The 27,907-nt window shown below is 42.4% G+C and overlaps 1 protein-coding gene across 1 annotated transcript; it reads right to left on the bottom strand.

Moving 5' to 3' along the window:
• Positions 1-55: 55 nt before the first annotated feature.
• Positions 56-26,170, bottom strand: dpysl2b (dihydropyrimidinase like 2b). The gene is made up of 14 exons (XM_030064884.1): positions 25,827-26,170; positions 17,616-17,704; positions 17,240-17,424; positions 16,461-16,625; positions 15,616-15,677; positions 11,742-11,822; positions 11,237-11,305; positions 9,336-9,456; positions 8,869-9,025; positions 8,375-8,516; positions 7,944-8,114; positions 5,568-5,747; positions 4,209-4,374; positions 56-3,336 (listed from the first exon to the last, which is right to left on the bottom strand). Exons 1-14 carry the CDS (start codon positions 25,866-25,868, stop codon positions 3,245-3,247), a joined length of 1,722 nt encoding a protein of 573 aa, XP_029920744.1. The 5' UTR covers positions 25,869-26,170; the 3' UTR covers positions 56-3,244.
• Between the last annotated feature and the right edge of the window lie 1,737 nt (positions 26,171-27,907).

The following is a 27,907-nucleotide window of genomic DNA, read 5'->3' as shown; positions in this document are numbered from 1 at the left end:
TGTGTGATTAGTATCACAGAAAGCCTGTGGTGTGTTTTCAAACTCTGGCAGATTCTTTTAAAGCAGTGGCGGCATCTGGATTCCACAACTCACCAGAGATTATATAGAAATGGTGCAACACTGTCACAGAATAATTATGAAAATGTGTGTGTGAGTGTGTGTGAGTGCGCGTGTGTGTGTGTGTGTGCGTGCGTGTGTGTGTAAGCATGCATGCGTCTGTCTGTCTGTGTGTGCGTGCAAAGTTGTTCTAATAGCACCAGGTCAGGAAGTGTTGCTAATGGCAACTTCCAATCTGACAAGCGTTGCCATGACAAACAAAAAACAGAGCCCTGGGTGAGGTGAGGGGCCTGTCGTCACGGCAACAACCAGAAACAATGGAAGAGCCAGGGAGAGAGAAAGAGAGAGAGAGAGGGACAGAGAGAAAGACGGATAGAGAAGAATTGAAAGGAAGGAGTGACGTGGAAAACAGCCTACAAGATGCATACTTTTAGGCTCAGGAGAGACACATATAAGCTCTGCTTGCTGCCAGATCGTATTTGTGCCTGAGGAGTTTCCCCCTAAACCAGCTTCACCTCCCTTCCTGCCTAAAGTAAGGGTGTATTCAATTTAGTATTAATAGAGAGATTAACCTTTTCAAACCTGTCTCCCTCTGTCGTTACAGATTTGCATTCCAGCATAATTTGAGCAACTGTGAGACTCATGCGGAAGAGATGCTAAAACCCTGGCAAGGGATTTTCCTTGATAAACACCCTGCTTTTCAAAGAGGCCAGCGTCATTAGCTGCTTAAGTATGCTCATGATAACAGCAATCAAAATTACAATGGCCGAAATATCTCAAGGGAAAAATACAGGAAAGTGAAGAGGCCAAAGTAGGCCAAAGTATTTGTAATATACAACGGCTTTGCTGTGTTGGCTTGAGGAGCCTTGAACATTAGTGTGTGATGTTAACATAGCTGTGTTACCATTTTTATTTCTATCTCGTCTCATCTCTGAATGCTCAGGAGACATGCATTTCCTCATTTCCCCGGCGTTGGATTCCTTACATGCATATACCATTAGTAACACTGACAGACTTTGCCTTCTTTAGGCTTCAGATGAGAACAGAACGAAGCCTGTGAAAACTGGGTTGTAACCACAAGCACAGAGCTGGAAGGACACTCAGACACTACTTGTTCTGCATCTGCGTGTGTATGTGTCTGTGTGTGTGCAAGCATGTGTGTGTCAGACCTGGCTATGTGCATGTGAGGGTGAGTGTGTTGCTCCGTGTTGAGTCATGGAGATTAAAAGGCAAAGACTGCAGAGGAGAGGTGAGTGGTGGCCAAGATCTCGTTGACATAGGAGTGAAGAAAGAAAAACAGTTGGAGGTCTGCTTGGCTTAATGAAAACCAGACCATGCGAAAAAAGGAACGGGAGCATATGACCGTATGGCATCGCCCGAGGCCATGTCTGCGGCATGAAGAGTGCTGTACAAGAACCTGCTGTGTGTGTCCCATCCCTCACACATCAACACTGCACACTAGTACATTAGCTCATGTCTACTTTCAAGCATAAATCAATAGTGCTCAGCCCTTAGGCACCTAGTTACAGAATGACACTAAAAAGCAGTTTGACAACAGTTAAAAACTCTAAAACATTAGAACATTTCAAGATAATCAAGCATTTTTCGTCTTTACAGGGGCGCTACCAGTAGAATAGGCCCTATGAAAGCGCAAAATCTGGCACCTTTGAATCGGTTAATCCTGGCTATTTTACATCTTTTTATCTTACATCCTTCGCTTACCTCAATAAGAATAATAAAACAAAATCAAACTATCAGTACAACTTCTGTGGGTTCAGGCACATAAAGAGTAGAAAGGAAAGAGGGATTTCTGATGAGTATAAAAGAGTCACCTTGGAGAAGATAAACATTCACTACTCTATATGTAAATGCACTGTTTGGTGATGGACGGTATGCGGCATTCTGGGGCAACGCAACAGAGGCTACAACAGCTGGCGACTAAAAGTGTGGCTTTTGAAGATCCACAGGAATGCAAACAGAATGAGCTGCTCAGAGGATGGCGCCTTTCTAACACAACAAGTGACTTGCAACTTCGCTAAAAGGACGACAACACCGGTGGGATAAGGCAAGGAGAGGCGGTGTTTGACATGCGAGTGACTATTACGTTCTCTCTCCTTCCCGTATCTTTCCCTTTCGTCAACCCTCTCCCGCTTAGCGATGGCCTAGCCCTTGGAGATGTGTCACAGAGCTCGATTAGTACCTGCCAAGGCTTCTTCTGCTCTCCAGGATGTTCCCGCCAACACAAAAGCTCTAAAGCAGCTGCCAAAGGTTGAGCATGGTTTTTCACTTATGTACCTTCGCAAAGCTGTGGGTGGGATGACATGAGATGAGTGCCAGTGCAGAGGAGAGCCTAACCCTGGACTTAAAAAATAGTTTGCCGCTAACGGTGGCTGTGTTGTTTAATTCTTCAAAATCTCCAGGTCGTCCTCTCAGCAACTAATCGGTGACATATTGTACTGACAGATGGCGAGCGAAGCTGCTGGAATACATAACATACAAATCACAGATAGTGAACAGCTTGAGGGAAGTATTAGATACTTATCAGCTGAAGCAGCCATAAGATGTATTAAAAATTCAAGCAACCTACTGTTACACGTATTAAATGGACAAAAAAAAAGGAGAAAAGAAAGGATACTAATACTGCTTTTGTACCCATGCTTCATTCATTCACCCTACTTCCAAAATGAAAAAAAAAACAAACAAACAAAAAGGATGGAAATAGAATGAAAATCCTTTATGAAAATTATCAGCCATTCGTAATTCTGTTCGCTTTAGTCTCACTTGATCCCTCAATTACAACAACAACAAAATAAAAACAAAACAAAGAATAAAAGGATACATGGCAGGGAGAAATTACAGTATAAAAAAAACTAAATAATACAGTCAAAAGTGCTCAAATAAGGAGTGTTGCCATTTTTTTTCTTTTTTTTCTTTCTTTTTTTTTCCCCGTTCATACGAGGCAGATTTTTTTCTAGGTGTCTCCTCTAGGATGGGGTGTTGGGGAGGGGGAGAGTGGGAACGTGACAGAGCGGAGAAGGTGGTGAGAGATTGAGGCTGGTAGACGGCCGAGTCAGGCACTGTGGAGGGTTTGGCTCCTGGTGTAGATGTGGTTTCTTGACCCCCTCAGCCCCTGATGGCCCTCCTTCCTCAAACCCCTCATTTCCCCTCGTTGGCCAGTGGCAGAGCTTTAACCCAAGCTGGTGATGTTGGCCCGGCCACCTGGTGGCGCCACTATACGCTGGGTGTTGCGGCGAGGAACGTTGTCATCGATCTGCGCGCCTGATGAAGAAACAAAAAATGAGCGTTTCATTATTGCAATCTTTCACTTATTCAGCTGTGATAGCTCAGAATCCTTCTCTAATATTGGCTGTATCGATTGTTGTGTCAACTAAAGGTCACTGCAGCACTACTCCATAAAAAATTCTCCCTGCACAAAACAATAAAAACATTCAAAGAAACAAAAAAGTAGAATTTCTCTGAACCAAACACATTCGTAATCCTTCTTTTGTCTACTTACACAGTGCTGGCATATGTTATGTCTCATATGTACAAATCCATTTTGAGATGTGGTTAAATACAAGTATACCCCACATCTCCATGGTAACAAAATCAATGATGGCTGATAGACACCTCAGTTTCTTCACTGGTGCTGTGACACTTTGCATAACACGCTTTCAAACTCACTCATTTACGTTGAAGGAATTTTTTCAAAAACACAATGATGATGATTTTTGACTCATGTTCTTGTTCTAATTATAATAAACTGTCATTGTCATCGCTGCCAGCAAGGTATATTACTTGGAAGTACAGCGCTGGTGATGAGGCATCGTTTTTGATTTTATTACAATGGAAATTTGGGGTATACCTGTCTTTAACGTCATCTAAGATTTATCTCTACGTAGAAGATAAGAAGGTAGGGTAATGAAAGCACAAGTACAAGGACAAGTCAAGTTTGGTGCAGTGATATGTGATATAGTATTTTTTTGCCAGCTACACGGGAGCAAAGGACCCATTGGTAGAGAAAGCAACCGACATGACCAACATTTACCGAGGGGTCCCATATGAGGCCTATCCCTTATGATGAGGTATCAATTAACCTGTCATCAATACAAAGTAATAGTAACAGCTATATGAATCATGCCTCCACTGACCAGATAGGCTGAAGCCAGACTGGTGCAGGTTACGGACAGGCTGGGACGGCTGCTTAGCGGGTGAGGTCTTGGCAGAGGAGGCAGGGGTCATGGTTTTAGGGGTGACTGACACCTCACAGACCGGCCCGTCGTACAGTCCCCTGGGTACTCCCCTCAGCTCAGCCAGCTGCAGAACAGGAAAAGACATAGAACAGCTGAGTTACATTTACAGTTTAAGCGTTTAGCAGACACATGCATCCACAGCAACTTACAGTTAGTGCAGCAGTAAAATAAGAGAACATTCCTCAAATGGCTAGCTTGATTTTTGAGGCCATACTGAGGGCATTGATTTTTAATTGTTTTAAGTGACTTGTTCGCGTTATTTCGCATTGTGAATATGTTGTGTATGCTTCTTTTATTGTGTCTTTTATATACAGCAAACCAAACACCAATCAACAAAATGCATCATTCTTACAAGTTTGTCAAAATCTAACCGAAGCTGTTAAAAAGCTTACATTTGAGCTGAAAATTCGGACCATGACAGTGCCCTCATCAGGCCAATCACTGTAATTTGTAGTGCTAGCTGGATGTTTGTTGCTCATTTTGTGTCAACAGTCTTTCTAAGAGACAAAATTTGTACTTTTAATGATAGGGCCCACATCACGCCAGTCAATATAACTAACACTGGCCTCACCTCTAAATGCATCACCAAACAGGACTTGCAGTATCAGAGTATCACATTTCAAATGATAATAATAAAAAAAACCTCTTGATTATAGCTCCCTCTTTGGGCCAATCAGTGTCATTTTGTGTGGAAAATGTATCATCTGCCCATGTTTTGATGAAAATTAGACCAGAAAGAAGGTTGAGTGCACATACAAAAAAAGAAAAAAAAAATTACAGTAGGTCAGGTGACAGGTAAGGGATGGGTAAGATGATTAGTTGGATACTGAATAAAGACATCTGAATCGAATTTTTAAGGTCCCTTGTAGGCCTTAATTGTAATGCAAGGCAAACACCTCGGGGTATTTTCCTGAGAGAGACCTACTTGACACTCAATCTCACTCAAAAAGTTGAGGAAACACCTGCATATTTTAAGGATTGATGGACAAACAGATGGTTTGACATCACCCGATTCATTACGTGGAGGACAATAACAATGAGCGAGGAATTATCTCAGTAATACAAGACAATAACGTCACCAGACAGAAGTGTAGCAAGCTGGTACACAGAGGTAACAACAGGCTGTGTGCGTCACATTTTGGCACGAAGTACATGACTGGAAGTATCCAGGGCTAGACATGGGCTCAATGTGCTTGATGCTTAATGCCAATATGAGCCAAAAAGAGCTGAAACACAAATGCCAGTGCAGAATTTTACCCTGCTGCGGGCTTTTATCCTCTTGTAGACATAGTCAGGGAAGGGTTTCCGGGCCACATAGCGTCCCGAACCCTCGGTGGTATGGAGGTTCCCGTCCTCCAGGACAATCTTGCCCTGGCTGATCACCACCAGCGGTCCGCCACGCACCTCTGTGCCCTCGAAGATGTTGTACTCCACAGTCTGTGGACAAGATCAGTGAGGAAAAGATGTAAATGAAACGAGGTTAACTATGAACAGTGATCATTACCAGTCATCAAGACAAACGTGAACATACCAAAACATATAACATATTTTAATAGCAGGATAATTAATTAATATCTTATTTTTCCTTAACTAATATACAATTTATACCATTATGCAGGCATATAATGATCTTTACAATTTCAAATCAATGTAAAAAAGAATTTGAGGTGACTGAGTTTAGGGAAGTTTATTCTCCATCATATTAAAGGACGATGTCATACTGTGTTTAAGTTTGTCCTAGCTGGTGGGCTAATGGGTTGCATCTGACATTCACGAAATTGCTGGTTATGTCATATAGTGGAATGCTCTCTGCTGTTGTTTTCAATGTCAGAGTGCCTTTTGCTACCTTCTGTAGAAGACATTCATTTTCATGTGGCATGGAAAAACATCTTGCATAGACTTGAAAAAATTCCTGTGTAATGTAATCCATCACAGTAAACATGCTGCCTTAACCATTTTATCGAGAACAAAATCTTTTTTGTCACTATGTTTGAGTGTGCTGGAGTGTGACAGAAACGCAAATGTCCGCCAGTCTTTTTTTTTTTTTTTACTATGTTGCCGGTTTTGAAATATTTTAAACTTCAAAAATGATGAAAAATGCTACAAAAACAGCTCATTAAATATGGCACATATAAGAAAATAATTGCAGGTACTGTGAACTGTTTGTTGATACAAGTGAACAGGCAGTAATTTAAGATTAGAGTGGCATTTCCCTTAAAGGAACACTCCAACTTCTCCTAAGACAACTCATTTGATTTAAAAAAAAAGATTTTTAGGTGTGTATTTCAAATACACGATACACTGTGTAAACAAGACAGCTTTGGAATTACTCTAAGGTTTATTCTTTAGTTTGACAGAGCTAGGCTAATGATTCCCATTGAATTCAAGTCTTTATGCTAAGCTAACATGCAATATTGCCCATAAGGACAGAACCACCGGACATACAAAAGTGAAAATGGCATCGAACATCTTGTCCTGGTCTGGGTACGTTGCAAAAGGAGTATATTTTTCCAAAACGTTGGAGTATTCCTTTGAAGGTGGTATATGAATGAGTCTAACAACCTCATTCTGTCTTTGATGATGTGGTCTCATTATTGTTTAGTACACTACCTTTCCCCGGGTGCAATCTGCAGCTGTACATTCAGAGGACTAACTGATTAAACTCACACAGAGCCATGTGGCTTTTGACACAAATAGAGAGGCAAAGCTAAATCTCGTCACTGGGACAGGGCGACTAAAGCGGCAGTGAGGTTTCGGTCCCCAGGCCACAGGATGGAAGAAGGTCGTTAGAGCGGTTTGCGTGTTTGGGCGTGTGTGTACATCGGGGGGAGGGGCGCGGGAAGTGCTGCATGACCAGCATGGAAGCCGTATGACTACGCTCCTCTAAAAGCTACTGGAGCTCAGGCTGAGGTCATGGCAATCTGGTGGGCTCTGCAAGCCCAAAATGAGGTCACCAGTAGGCTGGGCGATCCTGAGACATACACATACACACTCATACATACACACTCCAAATGAGCAATTTCTCCCATGAACATTAGTCCATCATTTCCTGACCAAGTGGAATGAAAAAAACCAAAGAACATGGCCCGGCTTAAGCAATTAGATTCCAATAACATACACAATGAGAGTCTCTCTCTCTTGTACTGTTTCTCTCTCTCTCCCTCTCTCTCTCTGTCTCTCTCTCTCTCTCTCTGTCTCACACACACACTAACACACAATGATTTGCCTGCTAACAATCAGAAACGATGTGTTCCAGTTCTCTGGCAGATTTTAAGGATGACATCACTCCCTCGAGTCAGTGTGAGGCCCACACCCTGTTGCTGTGGTATTAAACCAATCAGACATGTTCAGCAGTCAAATGGCCAATAAAAGAGTCATCTGATAAAACACAAGGTTGATCTATAAATCAACTGCTCTGTCTGCCATCAGTTAGCTGAATTGAGTCATTTGTTATAAGATCTATCACATGGCCGGATATTTTCTGCTCTACATGCAGGGAGTGAGTTTAGGACATTGTTATTAGGACACTGGCTGCCTGTGTTGCCTTTTAATAGAAACTTTGAAGATAAGAGGCTTCGCTTTTTCTAAGCATATGAATATTATAAATTATGAAGTTATGAGTCATGATCATACCGAGTTGTGGCTCTTGGCAGAGATAATCTTGGTGATGTCTGGGTCCCACAACACCAGGTCAGCATCTGAACCCACAGAGATGCGACCCTTGCGGGGATACAGGTTGAAGATCTTTGCAGCATTGGTGCTTGTCACTGCCACAAACTGGTTCTCATCCATCTTACCCGTCACCTGAAATGAGCCAGAGGTGAGACTGAGAAGAGAGACAGAGTGCACATGAAGAGTTCATTTCCACAGAAAATCATTGCTTCAAGGTAATCAGTACCAGACATGGGTGCCTGAAGTTAATCTTCAATTGTTATTGTTTTATAAAGCAAAAACTTACTATCTTTTGGGCAATACCAATTCTTGCATTGCTTATGCAGAGCTATTTTTACCTGCTTTATATTGTATTTAAAAAAAAAAAGGGAAAAAAGTGTGTAAGTACATACCACACACTTGTCCCAAATGAGGGACATCCTCTCCTCAGTGCCATTGACGCCTTCAGGGATCAAGCTAAAGTCGTCTTTGCCCACAGCACGCTGGGAAGTGTTGAAGGGGCAGTGAGCACTGCCTGTCACCTGCAGGTCGCCACTACAGAGCAGTCGGGGAAAGAGGATATAAAGGACATTGCATTATTTTTTAAATTTTTTTTGTGGTTAATACCATATACATATCTGTGTAACTTTACATCAAAGCATGCTCAAGACTGTGGTTTTTCCTTTAGAATAGACTGGATTAAGTGCAATCACTGCAGAAACAATATCTGCTTTGAACCACCTCACATGTACAGATCTTTCTTTAAATGTTTGTTAAGAGAGTTGGTCTCCTTCAGGTGTGCACCCCACACTTTGAAATCCTCTGCCCAGATTACAGAAAAAAGAATACTGACATTATTGCAGTTGCCATATTATCTTCAGTTTGAATGTATGGAGGATCCTCTTACCAGGATAGCAGGGAGTTGAGATAATCAGGTGTGGTTGGGTCAGGGCTCAGTGGAGGGGAAGTGACATAGGCAGCAGCCTTGGCCCAGTTCTTGCTCCAGTAGTGTGAGCCGTCTGTTCCTAGACTGGCAGTGATTGGCTCCCCATAGACCACGGTGCCTGAAAGTCCAATTTCATTTTAAGAAAATATACCATACTTTTGTGTTTTCTGCATGCATGTGATCCAAAGACAAGGCCTGGAATCTCTCAAATGACAGTGAATAGGAACAATTTTGTGGAGTCAGGCAGCTGTACACAAGGTGATGTACACAGGTACATTGTACAGTGTTTTTCTATGTTCTAGCTTTGCTACAGAGTCGCTCAAAGCGTCATCAAGAAATGACTGAAATTACTTGTTTAAGATCACAGGAATGAATGTTCTGCTTCAAGGTGAAGGGTGAAGGTTTTTTGCTTTGAGTGGTTTGCTCACCCTTCTTCCTGGCCTGAGCGATGACATCGGCAGCACTCTTGCTCATCACCTTGGTGATGTAGAGAGGGCAGTTGGTCTGATTGGCCACAGTCACGGAGCGGTTGACAGCCTCCGCTTCCACCTGGAGAAGAGAGAAGTTTGTAATGTAACCGTCATGGGACATTTTCAAAGGAGGGAATACCAGTAGTTTCCTTCCATATTTTCTGAAAGGCTCTACCTCTCCTTTCCTGTTCCCACCAATGACAATGGACATCCTTCCATTCTTCTTCCTATAAGTGATATTATTTACTCCCTCCACTCCTCTTGCCATCTTTGAGGAAACCCAGCTCTCTGTCGTATTTCAAAATGCAGCTTTTTACAATGGTCATGCCATCAGTGTGGATGAAGATTTTGCTGCCGATTAGAAAGTTGCTGTCTTTGTTTGTTTGTTTTTGGACAGTTCCAATAGGAAATTTTACCTAATGCACAAATAGAGTAATATGGAGTCCAGCAAGTCAGAATTTCTGAGCTGCTCTCTGGAGAAAACTTTGAATGTAGCTAAAAATATACGCACCAGGAGTAATGACTCAAAGCACCTACAGTGTTGGCAGTCATACTTAAAACAGTCGAAAAGTATCCTGAGGCAAGCATATTATTTCTCTTTACCTCCACATCTGAATGTTCCTCTTCATATCATCAGGGGTAACAATACTGTTTTAAGTAAATGGCTGTGTTCTTCTCTCTAATGTCTGTGGCTCCCCACAGGAATATACACATCCTTCATACAAAGGATGACGTGAATCTGAATGAAGAGGATGTTAAACTCTTTGCCAAGGCAGTGAGAGACCGGGTTTAAACATACAGCTGTCAAACAACATCAACATCAGAAGTTGTGCAAGTCAAATCCTCTTATCATAAAGGGCAGCAGACATCTCCACTTCAGTGTCTGGGAAGAACTGATGTTTCTTTTCCCAAAGTGGCACCTTTCCAAGTGAAATCACTGGCATTAAACAAATCCCTCAAATCCCACGGAGAAAGATCAGGGCTTTTTTAACCTGTCACTAAAAAATGCTTCAGTTTCCCTGAACCCTTCTCCCAGAGACATCAGAGTTCCTTTCCTCCACTTCTTCAGAGAAATTACATCCTTTCTTCTCCCCTCATTCAGAGTTCCCACACTGCTCCACCCAATTTCCAGACAGGTGATATGGGTCCCTCTCCCAATCTTTATCCACAGTAGTAAGTTTCTTTCACCAAAGTTTCCAGGTCATTCCACCGCTGATCAAGAGATATAAGGTTCCTCTACAGACTTTAATTGATAATCTTAGGTATTTTGGGGAGTTTACAGACAATACCCTAAACTGGTTTACATTACATATCTCAGATAGGCAGCTCTTTGTTACCTCTGCTAATTTCTACCTTCTCTTCATTGTACTTCAGCTGTGGAGTTCCTCAAGGTTCTATACTGGATCCTGTTTTTTTCTCTATCTCCATGTTCTCATTTGGTCACAATTCGGAGACATGAGGGCACACTGGTTTTTCCCTCATACAGTGCTTTCAGGGTTTGGTGGGCCCTACAAAGCACATACCATAACCATACCATAACCATACCATAACCATACCATGACGTCAAATTGCAAAACATGTTAAGTTTGAAAAAATACATAAATAAATGAACCATCAAACACATAAAGTTTGCCCCTAAGAGGACCTAATAACACTAATACTTAAATTACTACTGCAACTGCCAGTAATAATGAAATAATAATGGTAATTTATTTATTGGGAGCAAAAATCCAAATACAGCTTCTTTCCATTCTTCATTCAAATTGCTGAGGATGCTGACAGAGTACTTGCAAGTCCCACAAAACCGGATGAGTGTGATTAAAGGAAGGAAATTTGGTAATGTTGAAATATTATACTACCTCCTCAGGACGGCTCAACACGTGTCCCTCAGGCCCAGTTATACCCTGCTCCAGGATCCGACGCTGCTCCTAAATATACACATCCATGCACACATAAACACACACACACACACACACACACACACACACACACACACACAAACAAACCACCGTAGAAACGCAAGATGTTGAGTCATGTGCAGGTGCAACTAATGTCCCAAATGATCAGCCTTGGCAGCAATAGTCTAACCATGGCCATGACCTTGATGAATATTCATTTGTGTCTGTTGGCTATTAAGACCCCAGTATTGAACATCTCAAAACTGCTGTGGAGAAAATTACATGTCATAGCTTTTTTGATGCTTAATAAAGTACAGCTTGCCTGACAGCCTGTCAGACAGAATTTGTCCTTGACATGCTGTCTGTTTTGAAAAACTTGGAATTTTTCAGTCATGGATATTTTCTTCTCCAGGACCTTCATTATGATCCTTCGCAATATGGCTTATTATGTGGTGGGTTGTCGTACCTCAGCCACAATGTCTCCATTCTCAGCATGAACCTGGGCGATGGCTCCGAGATCACGGATGACACCAAACACTTCATACACCTGCAGAGAAGAGAGAGAGAGATGGTTACCATTTAGGGATTTACTAAAACCACTTTTTTCGCTGATAATTCCAATTCTGAATACAATGGCTTTTATGTGCTGAGGCTGCTTAAGAGCAGCCTGGAGGAAGGCTATTAGAAATTGGGGGCAAAAAAAAAACAACAACTTTTTAGCCTTGCTTTTCTTTAGTGCCACTTGTTTATTGGTGCTTTGTATTTAATATTTCTTTGTTTAATTATTTTTTATGAATTTCTTTTTATTGATATTATTTCTCTCTTTTTATATTGAGTATATATTTTTTGTAAGCTGTAATCGTTTCTCCTGCTACAATTTTTACAACATTTAATATTTAATCTGATGTAAAGTGTATTGCTTTGCATACTAAATTATGAAATCCAATACTAAACTGGCACTGTTGGCTAATGACGTTATTTTGACTTTTTTTTTCTAAATAAAGGAGATTGACCACCCACCTGCATAAAGAATTTGTTTTCTTTGATTTGTGTCATGTTGTACATAGATCATGTAGCTGATTTTATTATTAAAGAAATTTTCAGATAGAACAGGATCCCCATTACCAGTGTTGGATAATTGGATAAAGTTTTTTTTTTTGTTTGTTTTTGTTTTTTCCATTACAGTCTGACAATCAGACAATCAGCACATTATAAATGAGCCATTAAGCCCAGTTTTACACCAGAGGACATGATGTTGACCAGACAAATAGTCATAACTTTTCACTGTGAAAAGCACTTCTCAGTTTCACACACTATATAAATCTCCCATGCTCTAATTGTTTAAATAACACCAATGATTTCACAGAGTGAGGAAAACTGACATCTTGAATGAGTCATCATCTCCCACCTGCCAAATACACAATAATAAAGAGCGATCAAAGTTTGACATGGGAAAGAAAATGATAAACTTTGGCTGCACTAGCCTCTATGCATTCCTGACACAGGTGCAAAGACCAATACAGATCTGTTTCAAAGGAGCTTTCAAGTGGGATTAATTCATTTTATCATGAGTCAGAAAACTGTGGCTTTCATGAACTTCTCACTTACTCCCAAGAGAAATGTATAGGTAATCAGCACCACAGGACTCTTTAACCCTCTGGCCAAGAGACACAGACTCCGAACAAACAACACCCAAAGACGCGCGCTAGTCCAGAAATCAAGGCTAGGATATTATGTATTTAATATCATACTATATACATCTGGCACTCTGTGCTTTTAAGTCAGACTATTAAACATACATGAGCCATCAGGCTACTTGTGCTATGTTACCAGTCTCGCTCTCTGTATGTGCTGGATTTATTACTATTTTCATAAATACATGATGTAATTAGTCAAAAATAATGACCAGCACTAATATGTTGTGTCACTGTAATCTGTAAGGTCAGCTGGATTTGTTTAGTTTAATGTCAATTAGACTTGGTGCTGGAGGAAGGGCCTGTAAAAAAAAAAAATCTGAAATTTTATAAAAGTCTGAATATGCATATCACTCAGTGCCATGTGCTTGGCATGGAAATATCATGACAAATGAGAACAGAGCCCACACATCGAAATGCTGCAACACAAGGTTTACTAGGAACAGGTCAAAATCTGAGCCCAAGATCCAAAACATTGTCAATAACTGTCCATCCATCCATTTTCTGATTTTCAGGGACTGGGTTGCAGGCTGAGAAGGGCAACTGCAGGCCAATCGCAGCTGCTGCCCTGATCCATCTGTCAAACTCCTGTTCAATTTTATTCTCACTCGTGAACAATGCCCCAAGATAATTGAACTCCTCCACTGAGGCAGTAACTCACTCCCAACCCGGAGAGGGCAAATTGCCCTCTTCAAGCAGAGTACTTGGAGGACTTGGAGGTGCTGATCCAGTTCCCGACCACTTCACTCTCAGCTGCAAACTGCCCCAATGCAGAAATATTTTAGGTGACAGCTCGATGAAGCCAACAGAACCACATCATCTGCAAAGCAGAGATGCAACCCTGAGGTCACCATACTGTATGCCTTCATATGCCTTCTCCAATTCTACAAAGCATCTGTAGACTGGATGGGGAAACTCCCATGACCCCTCCATATCTATGCTAAGTTTATCCACTGTCTCATAGCCAGGATGGAATCTGCATGGTTCCTCTTGTATGGAAGGTTCAACAAACGGCCAGAGTCTCCTTTCCAGCACCCTGGAGTAAGATTTCCTTGGAAGGCTGACCAATATGCTACCCTGATGATTGGAGCACACTCTCCAGTCCTCCCCCTTCTTCAAAAATGGGAACCACCAGCCCCCGAGTTCATCAAAGTGTTCCTTCCTCCGTTTGGCTATATCCTCAGTAAAGGTCAGCACCTCCTTGTCCCTACTGGACAAGGCCTTGTCTGCCCCACCTGAGTCACCTGATGGTTTGCCAGATCCTCTTTCAGGCCAACCAACAGACCTTCTCTGTGGCCTCCCTAAACTCCTCCCACACCCAAGTTTTCTCTTCTATGACAGCCAATGCTGCAGCCCTTTGGCTAATTCCATTATCCCTGAGCTAACCAAGCCCAGAAGGCCTCCTTCATCAGCCTGACAGCCTCCCTCACGGATGGTGTCCACCACTGGGTTCTTGGGTTGCTGCCATGACAGGCACCAACGACCATCTGACCACAATTCAAAGCTGCCGCTTCAACCATGGAGACTGTGAAAAGGGTTAATTTGGACTCCATGGCCCCAACTTCCCTCAGGATCAGAGAGATGTTCCTCTGGATGTATGAGATGAAGACATTCCTTGTTCATGTTTAGGTTTACTGGGCCTGTCTGGTGGTCTCCTCCTCCATCTCATCAAACTCACCACCAGGTGGTGATCAGTTGACAGCTCTGACCCCTCTTCACTCAAGTGTTCAGAAAATACAGCCGCAGGTCTGATAAAACAACTACAAAATCAATCATTGACTATTGGCCTAAGGAGCTCTGGTACAAGGCACACTTATGAGCTTTCTTATTTTCGAATATCGTGTTTGTTATGGACAATCCATGAAGCAGACCAGTCTAACAACAAAGCACCACTTGAACTAAGATTGAGTAAGCCATTCCTCCCAATCGTCCCTCTCCATGTTTCTCCAAGAATTGTCAATGCGAGTATTGAAGTCTGCCAGCTAACTACAGAGTCCCCATAAGGCACCTTCTCCAGGACACCAGCCACGAAAGGCTAGATAGTATGAAATGCTCTTTGGCATATATGCCATAACAACAGTGAGGGCCTTTCCCTCTGCAACATAAAGCGGCAGTGTCACCACCTGCCCGTTCACCGGGCTGAACTCCAACGTGCTCAGTCAGGAGCTAACAACCCCACACCTGCTCATCGCCTCTCACCCTGGGCAACTCCGGAGAGGGCAAGAGTCCAGCCGTCATGCAGGAGTCTGGTTCCAGAGCCAAGACTCTGCATAGAGGTGTGCCCAACTATATCAAGTCAGTATCACTCAAGCCACACAAGCACAGACACTTCACCCCAAGAGAGGTGACATTCAATGCGCCAAAAGCCAGTTTCATTACTGAAGGTCCAGTCTGCCAGGGCCTCTGCCCCAACCCGCCACCCCTGTGGCATCCTACCTGACACTTAGCGCTATTTCATTTTTCAAACTCTAAAATTTTGACATTTAAATACAAGATCCACATAAGGCCAGTTGGTGTATTTCTAAAGAGCTATAACACATTAAGGAGATGCATCATTCCTCCAAGTTTTGTCAAAATCAAACCAGGAGTATATCACATTTGGCAGATGGAAAGAAAAACACAGTCCTGGCAGAGGAGAAGCCATACCTGAGAGTCGGTAAGCTGGAAAACATCCTTATAAGCCAGATAGACAAGGAAAGAGTTGACACCTGAGGAACAGAAGTTAAACCATGAAGGCAAAGTGGAGTTTGAGCCAGAAAAAGAAACAAACAGATTGAAATGATTAGAGACCAGGCGATCCAAATAAGACAGTGACTTATCTTATCTGAACTTATCAGAGAAAATCTGTAACAGCTGGGCATATAATTAGCCTAGAGAAAACAAACTATGACTGTGTGACTGACTTTATTATAAATGTAGGTCATGGTGAGAGTCTGAGAAAGTTGTGGCTGTTATATGATCTAATCAAGTAATACTGTAAATGTAAGGATACTTTTTTCCAGAATTTTCTGTAAAAAAAAATAACCCATCTTATTATCCTAAAATACACCAATGGGCTGCAACGCGTCCCATCCACTGAAATGAAATTCTGGTGCTACGCATAGGCATTTCTCTACCCACAAGAAGCACTGCATCAAAACTTCCAGTCCATACAGAGAAAGCTGAGCCCAGCTTCTCCCTTTGATATGCTTTGATAAAAAAAAATAAAAAATACATAAAAAATACAGCCACGTTTACTAGTCATCATCAGTTTACTGGTGTTACATTATGTATTTTCTGGGTGTTGGGGATCAAAGTTTTCAAGGACTTATCTGACACTGTGATTTCGAGTCATGACTGTGCAAAGCCGCCTAATGCAACTTTGTTTTTTTCTACAAATGCTATGTCTGTATATTAGTCTATGTACATATGGAAATGTATTTAGCACGCAGGGAAATTTCCTGAAGAAACCAAAATTTCTCTTGGAGAAGCTGAGTTATGTGTTTAAGTACCGTGGTCCTTCACTAGGGTCTCCATCTCTTCCTGGATGCCCTTGTGCCACTCGGTGATGTCAACATGCAGGGAGTAGTCACAGCAGGATTTGCTGTCAGCCCATTCACGCCACTGATCGAAGGCAGACATCAGACTGACACCCGGCTCAGGTACCACATGGTCAACTAGATACAGCAACACACACACACAAACAAAGTGACTTAGACACTCTGCAATCCATTGATATTTCAATACCCTGTCCATCTACTTATCTACTGATCTGTCTGTCTGTCTGTCTGTCTGTCTGTCTGTCTGTCAGCAAGCAATAATAAGATACAATAAAGATATGAATGGAGAAATAAGAACAGAATAAATGAGCTGAAGACACTGCAGTCTTTCAGTGGTGAAAATTAATACTGTCATGTCTGCAGTATCTAAAGGGAAGGTGAATTGCCATTCTGGCCTGTTCTGTACAAGAGTCAGCACCTAGTGGCACCAGGGCTTTTCTCTGCAGAGAGAGCAGATGGATGGTTTTATAGCTTGGCACTCTCATAGAAAGGCCTGGCATCCTTCCCCTACTCATTAAGATATTTTCAATTAAACCCACTCAGTGAATGAGTAATCACGGAGGGAAAAGACACAGGGCACATACCAGGATCAAGTTTGATTAAACCACAATCAATATTCAGAATGTAAACTGAAACAGTAATTCACTAATGCTTGCAATCTTTTTAAATAATGTGCTCATAGATGACAAGCAATAGCATGGCAAACAATTTTCCACTTCAAAGTGACTTACTGATCATGGTGGTGCCCCCTGCTAATGCAGCACGGGTGCCCTGGTAGAAGTCATCAGCTGATGTCATGCCCCGATCGGGCATCTGGAAACGGGTGTGCACGTCGATGCCACCTGGCATCAACATGCGCCCATGGGCATCAATGGTTTTTACCCCACCAGGAACAATGAGGTTTTCCCCAATTTGTCTAACAGAGAGGAGGAAAGAAAAAGCAATAGATAGCAAGAGAGGCATTTATGGAGAAAAGACAGAAAGAGATCATATTATAACTTTGTAAACATAATAAAACATATAGTATAAACATAATAGAAAGTGTGCCTGAATTCAAATGGTAGCACCAACAGTTCAACTCCTTGAGGACAAACCAATAAAACTCACTTGATGACTCCATCCTCCATATAAATGTCAGCACAGAAGGACTGGTCATCATTCACAATCTTTGCTCCTTTGATCAGGAGACGGTCACTCTGGAAGACAATAAAGATGATTAGCGGCTGCACACAGAGTTTCACTACATTTAAACACATTGAATATTTCCATCAGAAGCGGCTAAAGTAACACTGTGGGAACCAGACACCACAGACTTTAACACACAAAGAGTGGTCTGGGACTTTATGGAACCCTATAAAAATAAGCTTATGAGGGTGAGTATCCTACTTGGCACAAGTGGATGTGGGATTAAGTGCTTTCGATGAAAGACACTTTGGAAAATGTGACAGTAATACACAGGAGAGCACTTGCAACTAAGCACAAACTCTAGACTCAACATCTAAACTCATCCTCTACTTCCAGATGATCATTCCAGCTAGGGGTGTAACAATTCATTCATTGCATCGATGCTTCCATTCTAAAATCTGCACATTCAATTGCATCATTCTGCTAGAAGAAAAAATAGAGAAAAAAAAAAAACACTCTGACTTCAGCCTTAATCGATATGAAATACTGTAAATCTATTAATTCAGGAACTGAATCTCTGATAAGCCAAAGATTAAAGCCTCTAATTTCCGACCCCTTAAAAACTCCAAGGGAGCCAAACAATGGTATGTTGGCACTGTGTCAATGTGTGTAGTTGAACAATATTTAGATGATGTCACAGTGATGTCTCATGTTGTGTATCTCTGCAACCTGCACCCTGAATTTCTGCAAGCTCTGCTCAGCCTTTGTAAGTGAGGAATGGTGTGTCCTGCGCCTGTGGTTCATGAGTGCTGCATTTTGAAGCCCTTGCATGGCTGTACACACTCTGTCTTGTCACACTGGCCTTTTTTTATCCACACAGACACACACACAAAGACACCCAGAGCAGGGACATGCACACACTAATACAAGGATGGGAGATGGAGCATGGACAGTGACACAGAGAACAGAGCAGTGCTGTTTGGATCAGCACCAGGTTTCTGTGTGGATGTTTTAACAATGACAAAGTGGATAGTGTTGAGAGAGAGAGAGGGAGAGAGAGAGAGAGAGAGAGAGAGAGAGAGAGAGAGAGAGAGAGAGAGAGAGAGAGAGAGAGATGAATAAAGAAAAGATGCAGATATAGCAGGAAGGAGAGGAATAGGGAGGAAGGGAGTTAAGCAGAAACAAAGATAGGAGACAGAAAACAGTGGGAGTGGATTTGAGCAGGAGTCTGGAATGAAAACAGACTATATGAAATTAGAGAGAAGTGGAGAGGTTACGGTCACTGCTTCTTACGCACACGCACACACACACACACAAACACAAACAGACTCTACTGTCCAAGGTTTGGCCTGGCATTGTAAAACGCATAATGTTTTAATTCTCGCTCGTTTTTTATCTTTGTTTATGCCCATTGTTGCCGTGTAAAGATCTCTGCGCCACACCTGTTTCCTTACGCACTCAACACATAAATCTGAGTAAATTCAATTTGACATTTATAGTTCTAAATTAAGAAGAATGCCAAACATAATTTGAGCTTGTGCCTCATGTATTATTTAGATTAGTACTGGGCTCTGGGTTTTTTCGATCTATTTATGTATCTCTCTCTCGCTCCCTCAGAAAGGAGAAAATGCTCAGCTACAGGAAATACTAATCGTGTTAGTTCTCTTGCTAGGATTAATTTCAGCTCTGCTTGAACAAAATTAGGGGAAGAACACACAATGACAACAACAGCCCGCCTCAGGACACACCCCTCTGTCCTCTTCGTATGGTCAGGCTGTCACAGTAATGGACATGAGAAAGGAGTAATCAGAGTGCAGACCATGTAATCAATCATCCGTGGCTGCTGTGCCACTTGTCTTCTGTGTGGGAGAGCGAGAAAGCCACCCCCAAACTCCCACCCTGAAACCCCCGCCTTCCTTCACCACCACTCCCAGACCCCCTGGCACCCTCCAATCCCCCACATCCCCCTCCCTTGAGTCACCCCAGTGGCTGTCTAACCTCTCGTCCAAAAAGGGAGTGGCACAATTCTGGTCACGAGGATTTAAGCATCCTCCACTAACAAAGGCCGCTCTGTTTTAGCTTCTGCCTCTAGCGTGCTTCCCAGCCAGCAGCCCTGGCCCTGAGCACAACTGCTGGTGCTTTCCACACACTCCAAAAGCCCCGCCCTGCCTGCATTTGGGCTGACAAACAGAAACCTCATCTCCACAGGATCCACATCTTTGAATTATTTGTTTATGTTTTTCCCGTCTTTCAAAATTCCTGAGAGCACCATCACTCACATGCACAGAAATAAACACACATGCTGCATATGTACACACGCCGGAAGACTGATGAGGACGACTGAACCAAGTCTGGTTCATGCTCTGCAGTTGTCCTTTGAAAGGTGTGGCAATGCACTGACAGCAATGATGGAAGTCATACAAATAGAGCATGTGGTAATCTCCAATCTATGCAGAGCAGACTGTCTTGGTTGAGGGACTGGCCTCACTCCATCCCACTGCTGGCATGTATTCATCTAACAACTGCTTAGAAATATGCTGTTACATCATGAGGCTCATCCTGACTGTCATTATCACATTACTTACTTTGCCAGTAGACTATGGCTCTCAAGTTTATGCTCATATTTTCACACAAACCCAAAGGCCTGCAAGCCAAGACAGACCGGCTAATTATCTTTTCAGAAACAATTACTCATGTTTGAATAATAAACTAAGACTATGCTTACGCTATCTAGTGAAGGGCGCCCTGCATGGGTGGAATATGGTCTCAGTCAAAAATGTGAAGTGCAAGCCTCCTTATAACAATACCAGACACACTGTAGAGTTTGTGCAACATTAAAATGCCTTTATTTTTCAAGGCAATATGCATTTAAAATAACGTGCTGCGAGACACATAGGCCTTCTTTAAGGGCCATTGTCAGTAGCGGTTTACATACCTATATTGTGATGCACTAATGAGTTGAGAGGGAGGATGCTTCTCTAATAACGTGCAGGGTCAAAAACAAGGAAGTGATGCACCATCAGTAGTGGGAAGAGGGTCTATTGTCTTCACAATAAACAAAGACTAGTTTTGGGTCACTCATTTAAATAGAGGCTGATGAATTTTAAAAGTCCTATTCACAGCTCATGTTTCCAAAGTAGCATATGTGCACAAACATAGAATGGTGCTTTTTGGCAAATATTTCTGTTTTTTTTTTTTTTTTTTTAGCTTTTTAGCAGCAAACAAGTTATGCACTGGATTAAGGGAACAATTACATGTCATGGGTCTCAACTTATGTAATCACAGAGTGCTTTCGGAGCTAATGGGGTGGGGAGTGTGTGAAGCCTCTTTGATTGTACTGGACCGGTGCCAAACATGACAGTGACCTTTCCTTCATGGGAACCGTTCGCAGCCCCACAAACAGGATGTAGATACAGCTTCACGGGTTCACTGCTGCAGAGCTGCAGTGTTTTCATTCCAAGCTGCATAACCTCTATAATATATGTGCTGCCTGGTGGGTATACCAGCAAAATGCATTTTGACTAGCATAAGTATTGACCTTAATAGGCTGCCGTTTTGTAGAGTATTTGCGTAATGTGTAATGCATCATGGATTATGCTGATGAATGCAACTTTTCCCTTGTTCCTATCTCCACCTTTTTCCCCCTCCGTCGGACTTGAAGAAAAAAAAATCTGTAAACCTTAAACAAACATTCACTGAAAAGTCAGAATAATATCTGCTGAATATGAAAAAGTAACAGCCCGGTGATGGAGTCTGGCAGCACTGATTATTATTATTATTTTTTTTTTATCATAACCAGCCAGGCCAATTTGTTGCGTGACACCTGTAGGCTGTAATTGTTAAAGACGTCTTCTGTGTAAACAAACCAATGGCACCACAGATGCAAATCAAAACCATTTGCAAAAGAGGGAAAAAAAAGGATGGTGATGACACAGCGCAATGCAAGACGAAGACGGAGGTTGATGAAATCAGGACATTAGCTTGGGTGCTATGAAAACGTCTGCCAACTTTAGACGTAACCCGGCAACGCCATGTGTTGTCGTCCAAACGGAAAATAAACTAGGAACATTGTGAAGTAAGGTGAAGAATGCTGCCAGGTCAGGAATTTCCCCAATATGATTTAAGCGTGTCCCAGATCATACAGAATTAGTCAAAAGTCTGCAACTAACACCCTGTATGCATTGTCATCAACTCCACTTAGGGTTTATAAAGAGATAAATATTCACTATTAAAAAAAAAAAAAAAAAAATAGCATCTCCTCTACCAAAATAACTAACAGCATAAAAACAAATTATGGGTTCTTTTTGAAGGGCAGTGTGTAAGTTACAACTTTGGCAGCATTACAGCACAAACTGGGTGCTAAATATATTTTACTTTTACAGTATGAGTAACCTCAGATCAAGTTTTCATACAAAAATATCTCTTAGAAATTTGGGGTGCAACCTTTTTATATCTGTTGACATCACCAGACAAATCCATAGTCAGAGGCTTAGGGGATGAAAAAGACACTGATCCTCCAAGGATGAATGTCCTCCAAGGATGAATGTCAGTCACTCGCTGCTGGTGCAGCGAGTGACTGCTATGCAGTCACTCGCTGCACCAGCTAAACACATTGATTTGGCCGTGGCTGAATTCTCCCTTTCACTATGAAAAATTAACTTGTCAAGCTCTTTCTCCAGGCTGTTGAGGTACGCAGCACAGTCGAGGGGGTATGGTGATCTTGTTACAGAACGTGCCTCACGTACAGTATTCGCCTTTGTTGAGGTGCTGATTTGCACACTCGCATGAACTTTCGCGCACACGTACACTGCATGCTGTCTCTCGCGGCTGGCGTTATGAATGGGAAAATCCACGACGGTATTAAGCATGAAAAAAAAAAAAAAGGGGGTTTGGCCAGTGGGTGGGTTGTTATAAGAACAGTGAGCATGCTTTGTGTGATGTGTGAACAGACAGCGCCCCGGGCTACCGTGCACTGTGAGATAACAGTGAGGAGTAATGAAGAGGAGCACTCGCCGGGCTCCAGCAACCTTAATGGTGGCTGATCTAACACACACTGGCACAACCCTGTGGATAAAAGAGCTGCCACTGGGGCCACCTACTACACTACAGTGTACAGGTGAGGCTGCAGACTGCCTAATGAGCTCTCACCCCCCAGGGATCATAGTTAGAAAGCCCTGTGACAAAACTGCGTACGCACATTAATCCAACACAGACTTATAATAGCCTCAGTCTATTTTTACGGTCTCTCCTTAACGTGGACATTAGTGGTGCAGTGAACTTCATACAAATCACATCCTTCCCGTCCCTTCAGAAACAATCTATTTTTGTACTTTTTGTGAAGCTCTTTTTCATCTGTATTTATATCCCTTTGCGAAACACTTCACAACAAATCACTTTTGGTAAGAGCTCTGTATTAATATTTTTCACCTGACAGATTTTTACCTTCGAGCTTTGGACAAATGTCTTAATGTCTTAACTATGAATCTGAAAGCTGAAATTCTGAGAACTGGCATGAGTCAAAGAGTGACTCCAATCCCAGGTGGTGAATTTCGGGAAGACATTCATATTTGATGAGAGCTCCCTGAAAGTAGCCTGCTGCTTCCCTCCCTGCCTGTGCAGCTGACCCCTCTCCATCTGGCCGAGACAGTCCACTGCTGCAGTCGGCCCTTCTGATGTAGGAACATTAAGCATAAGCACTCTATCCCTGACAACTGTGTGTGTGTGCCTACGCATGTATTCATGTGTATATGTGTGTGTTATAAAGAGGGCAGAGGATATGATGGGATGAACAGTCGATCATTCAAAATTGCATTCTAAGTATGTTATGAAGCAAAATCTAAATTTAACTGGCATATGCAACAAGAGAGCAAAGAACCACACAGTCGTCTTCCTGTCTCTAATGGTGTATTAAATCAATTTGTTCAATACATTGAGCCTCATTCATTTCAACTCCCCGTTAGGTTTAATAAGCTTTTTCAGTCTATACACTTAAGCCTATTCACTGTAACGAAAGCCTTGGGGCTAAAGAAGTAGGCCTGTTACCTGAATGTCACTGGTTAGAATCTGGACAGGCTGTAAAAATCATGCAAGTGAAAACCATTAAGCAACACTCGACTTCAGCAGTCTCAGGCAAGGCGCTTACCACCCTAATCCCAGTCGTAAATGTGTCTAAACGGATGCCGGCTGAAAAGTGTGTAGATCCTGGCGTGGAAAAAAGTTTCAGGAAAGTCATTTCTGTCTCTGACCCCCTTTTACTCGCATGCACTGCTCAAGAATATGCAGAGTCTATCCATTTAGGTCTGGCTTAATCTAATCTCTGTTTGGACTGCTACGGTGACTAATCGTCTGATCTCTCACACGAACTGCTACAGCCATCTCAAGAGCCCTCTCTGGAGTGGTAAAATGAAACTGAATCAACTAAAACATTAAACTTTTTCACCGGGGAGTCCATGTATTGTTAGAAACATAGTTTGTGACCTGTTATAACATAAAACAACTGTGCAATAATGTCAAGGTGCCTGTATGAGGCTTATCTGAATTAGTTATAGTGAGAGAGGCAGGCAGGTGATGATCATGGCTTCATGGGTGTGGCTACACTGTTGATCACACTCCTGCAGCACTCAAATAGGCTATTTTACTTTGGTCACTTTTGCAAAGCCTCGTTTTTCTACTTTCTATGTTCCATAGCATCCAATTTCATCTCATTTTCACATCATTTCTCCCTCTCTCTCACCTCTGTCTGACATTGTGTAACTGAGAGGCTATGTAGATGCAGTGAGCATGCACAGTATAGGCTTGCATGAAGCGTGTTATTATGGAACTGTGGGAATGTCTGTGCGTGAGTAAGTGCTGTTCCACTATCATCTGGAAGCAGACCTGGTCCCTTCAATAACAGTTTGCACTGGATGCAGCGTCTACATGAGGTCCTTGAGGTGCAGGATGGCTGAAGTCTAAACCACGGCTACTCCGGTTATGTCAGCTGGGATAGGCCGAAGGGATGCAAACCAAAGGATGCCTCTCATCAGCCACACAAAGCACTTATGCACACTCCGTGGACATGGGCGGCAGTACTTAAAGGAACACCAACAGATCTGTTAGGGCTTGGTCTGTGCATGTTCATTAGGCATCTGGGAGCATGCATTATCATCAGTTGAAGCCCTTTGAGACATTTTAGCCCAATTATCTCAATTCACTGACAACAGGGAGGAAGTAAAGTGACCTCCTTACTGACCACTCTGCCTCGATGCATCCTCCCGTCATTACAGCACTGAGAGAGAAACATGGAAGGAAATAGGAGCCACTGTTCCCCTCCCTTCCCTTTTGCTCCTCTCCCGCTTCCCCTCCCTATTCTCTACTTTCCATTGAACCACTATTCCTAGCAACTCGCCATGATTTCACCCGGCTCTGGGAAATAATCCAGGGAGGGTTTTGCCACTGCCCATAGTGACACATTTAATGTGCCCTTAAATGCTTGCCTATGCACCTCTATAAATAAAATAAAAAAATCGAACCACATTTTCCAAAGTGAGCAGAGGACATAGATTTTAAAAATCCAGCCACACACTGAGCACTGAAGCGGATGGGCGGATGCGGGGAAGCATTTGCCCCTCCAGTGGGTGTGCAGTGATACCCGGCCAGACCCACCGCCTAACAAAGACCATCGGCGTGTAAATGTTGTAGCCCAAACCGCTGCAGCCTTTGGACTTTTACGCGTAAAACACAGGCTACCATTGACAGTACTGAACTGAATATGCCTGCACTAAAAACCAAATACACGAATGCTACTGTTAGATCTCTCTATCTGTCCAATGCGCGGAGCACTTGTCGCAAAAGATGCTCTGAAAATCGCGCAGGCTAAAGCCTTAATCCTCACCAACCGGATCCTGCAAAGCTGCCATCTATAAGCCAAATTGGTGTATTTAATTTTTTTCATTTAGGAATTGCGAGTGCATCTCTTCTGATGGGATTTACTCCTGAATAGAGGTCGGTGCTGCTGCAAAATGCATTAAAGTGGAACTCATGCAAACAGGTCCTTCCCCTCTGAGCATGGGTTTGCCCGAGAGCGTAGTGGGAAATGGACCATGCCGTCCCAGTGACATCCTTTCCCTACATCCGCAGCCTACATGACAAGACATGAGGCGTTTGAACCAGATTTCATTTCAGTAGCTACATTATAATAACATCCCAACTCACTGTAATGCGGGGAATGTTCTTCTTTCCCTGATAGCCAGACATCTTCACCGGTTTATCTCGCCTTGCTGTGGACCGCTATCAGTGCAGCTGGGTGTGCGGACTGTTGTTCGCCGGAGGACTGAAACGCTTGAGGCAATGGGGGAGGAAAAAATGAAAATAACAACCGGAATGCTCGCAATTTGTCCCGATGACAGTCCTTAAGCGTCTAGGGGAGGCCACAAATTCGAAGAATCAAACTCTCCCAACTCCAAATCGCGTCCTAGCAGCCTCCCGTTCTCCGCCGATGCACCAAAGCCTTCCCAGACGGACCCAGACAAGAGAGGAGGGAGGAGTGACAGACGGGCCTCTTCTCCATAATGAAAGCCACGGTGCATGCGCAGAGCCCCGCCCTGCTCCATTGAGAGGGGAACCACTAATGCTATCAATTGCCCTTCTTGGATTAGGGATGGTGGGGAATAAGAAGCCTACAAACTACAAAGCCTGTACCTTCAACACTGACTGAACAAATGAACGTTGCACTGCAGCCATTTTAACAGGTAGTTTGATTTACGGTCGAGCAAATGGACGAGATAGCTTTAACTCTTTCCATTTCAAATTGTTCAAGAGACATTTTCTTCATGCCAGGCAATCTTAAAGATTTCCATAAACAAATGAAAATGCATAGGGAAGAAATGGTAGGATCCCATCATTTTAATTTTTTTTTTTTTTTTTTTTTTTTTTTTTTTTGTTAAAAGAAAAATAAGAATTTAAAAATTAATATTTACCTAACTGATTTGCTATGATGGAAATGTTTGTTATATATTTATTACATATGTGATTTGGTCTATATTGGGGAAAAAAAGGATTACTGGATGGACTGACTGTGATTTGGAGATAAAATTTACAAGAAAATGAGAAGATAACCTCAGAGAAAAAGCAATTCAATAGCATAAAGCTTAGCACAATGATTCACACAAACTGTGCTCCAACACCAAATCAGAAACACCTCTAACAATATATAACAGGCTCATTTTCAAAATGCTATAGGGGGAAATTGTTATAATTAGATTACACCCTTTGATATCTCTAAAATATTAAGGATCCAGTCTGCAGAGTGACTTTTTTGCCTCAAACCATGACTGAGTAACTCTAAAAGTACATGATTTTCTTTCCTCCCTTTATTCTGCTGTAAAACGACAAAGAAGTCACTTTGTCAAAAATGTTTGAACAAATCTGTTCACACTGAAGGCAATTTGTGTATAGGTGTGTGCTGCACATCAGTAAGTGTAATGCATACAAGGATACATGACCTGAGGTGAAACAGATCTATGAGACAGAGTCTAGTAAACAAAGATGATCTACTCTCCATTGTGTTAGCTTTTAATTCTTACAATCAATAATGCAAGATAACAGGCGTAATACCAGTGCGAGTCAAATTTTAAGCTTGGCATTGTCAGCGCCATGTTCTCCTACAAGACAATAAAACTTGGAAAGCAATACTTGGAAAGTTTTCACAAGCAATTGGAAAGTTGGACCCAATATCTCTGACAAGTTTTCCTGCAAGTCATGCAAGTCAATGCCGCCATCTTTTATCGATCAGCTGCACACTCTAGGCTACAGACCTTTACACAGGGGATTTTGCGTATAATGCAGTGCTGCTGCAACTATGCATCACATTATACATGTTTGCAAGTATGTGTGTCCACTTGTATGTGTTTGTGCGTGCATGTACATCTCTGTGTCTGCATGTCCCAGAATCAATTATTCATGACCAGGGTGGAGTGGATGACACACTGACACACACATGTTATCCATTTTCCTGATTCTTCTTATTCAGATGAACTTACAGATAGAGAAAATGTGTGCATTTTCCAGCTCAGGGACATCTCAGCAGCATGCATGGCTGTAAGCAGAAACGCAATCTGCTGATGTGTTGTAATATTAAGCTATTGTAAGGCAAAAAAGGGGGCTTCAACATCATGTAAGACCCAAATAGCAGGAGCCACTCCCTCCAGCAGCCCTGCATTGTGGGCCCACCACCCACTCCACCATGGCAATGGCCTGTTACATCACAGTGGTTGCTGGGAAATGTAGGCAAAAAC

This window comes from Myripristis murdjan, chromosome 12 (genome assembly GCF_902150065.1).
Source record: "Myripristis murdjan chromosome 12, fMyrMur1.1, whole genome shotgun sequence".
NCBI classification, from domain to species: domain Eukaryota; kingdom Metazoa; phylum Chordata; class Actinopteri; order Holocentriformes; family Holocentridae; genus Myripristis; species Myripristis murdjan.
The sequence above is the reverse complement of the archived record's forward strand: the minus strand, read 5'-3'. Positions and strand labels throughout refer to the sequence as shown.

Excerpts from the sequence above, each read along its gene's own strand:
- dpysl2b (XM_030064884.1), bottom strand. The coding sequence starts at position 25,868 with ATGTCTGGCTATCAGGGAAAGAAGAACATTCCCCGCATTACA. Across the intron at positions 16,626-17,239 it reads AGGGGGCACCACCATGATCA|TTGACCATGTGGTACCTGAG; the intron begins GTAAGTCACTTT and ends TGCTGTATCTAG. Across the intron at positions 8,517-8,868 it reads CTCAACTCCCTGCTATCCTG|TGGCGACCTGCAGGTGACAG; the intron begins GTAAGAGGATCC and ends ACTGCTCTGTAG.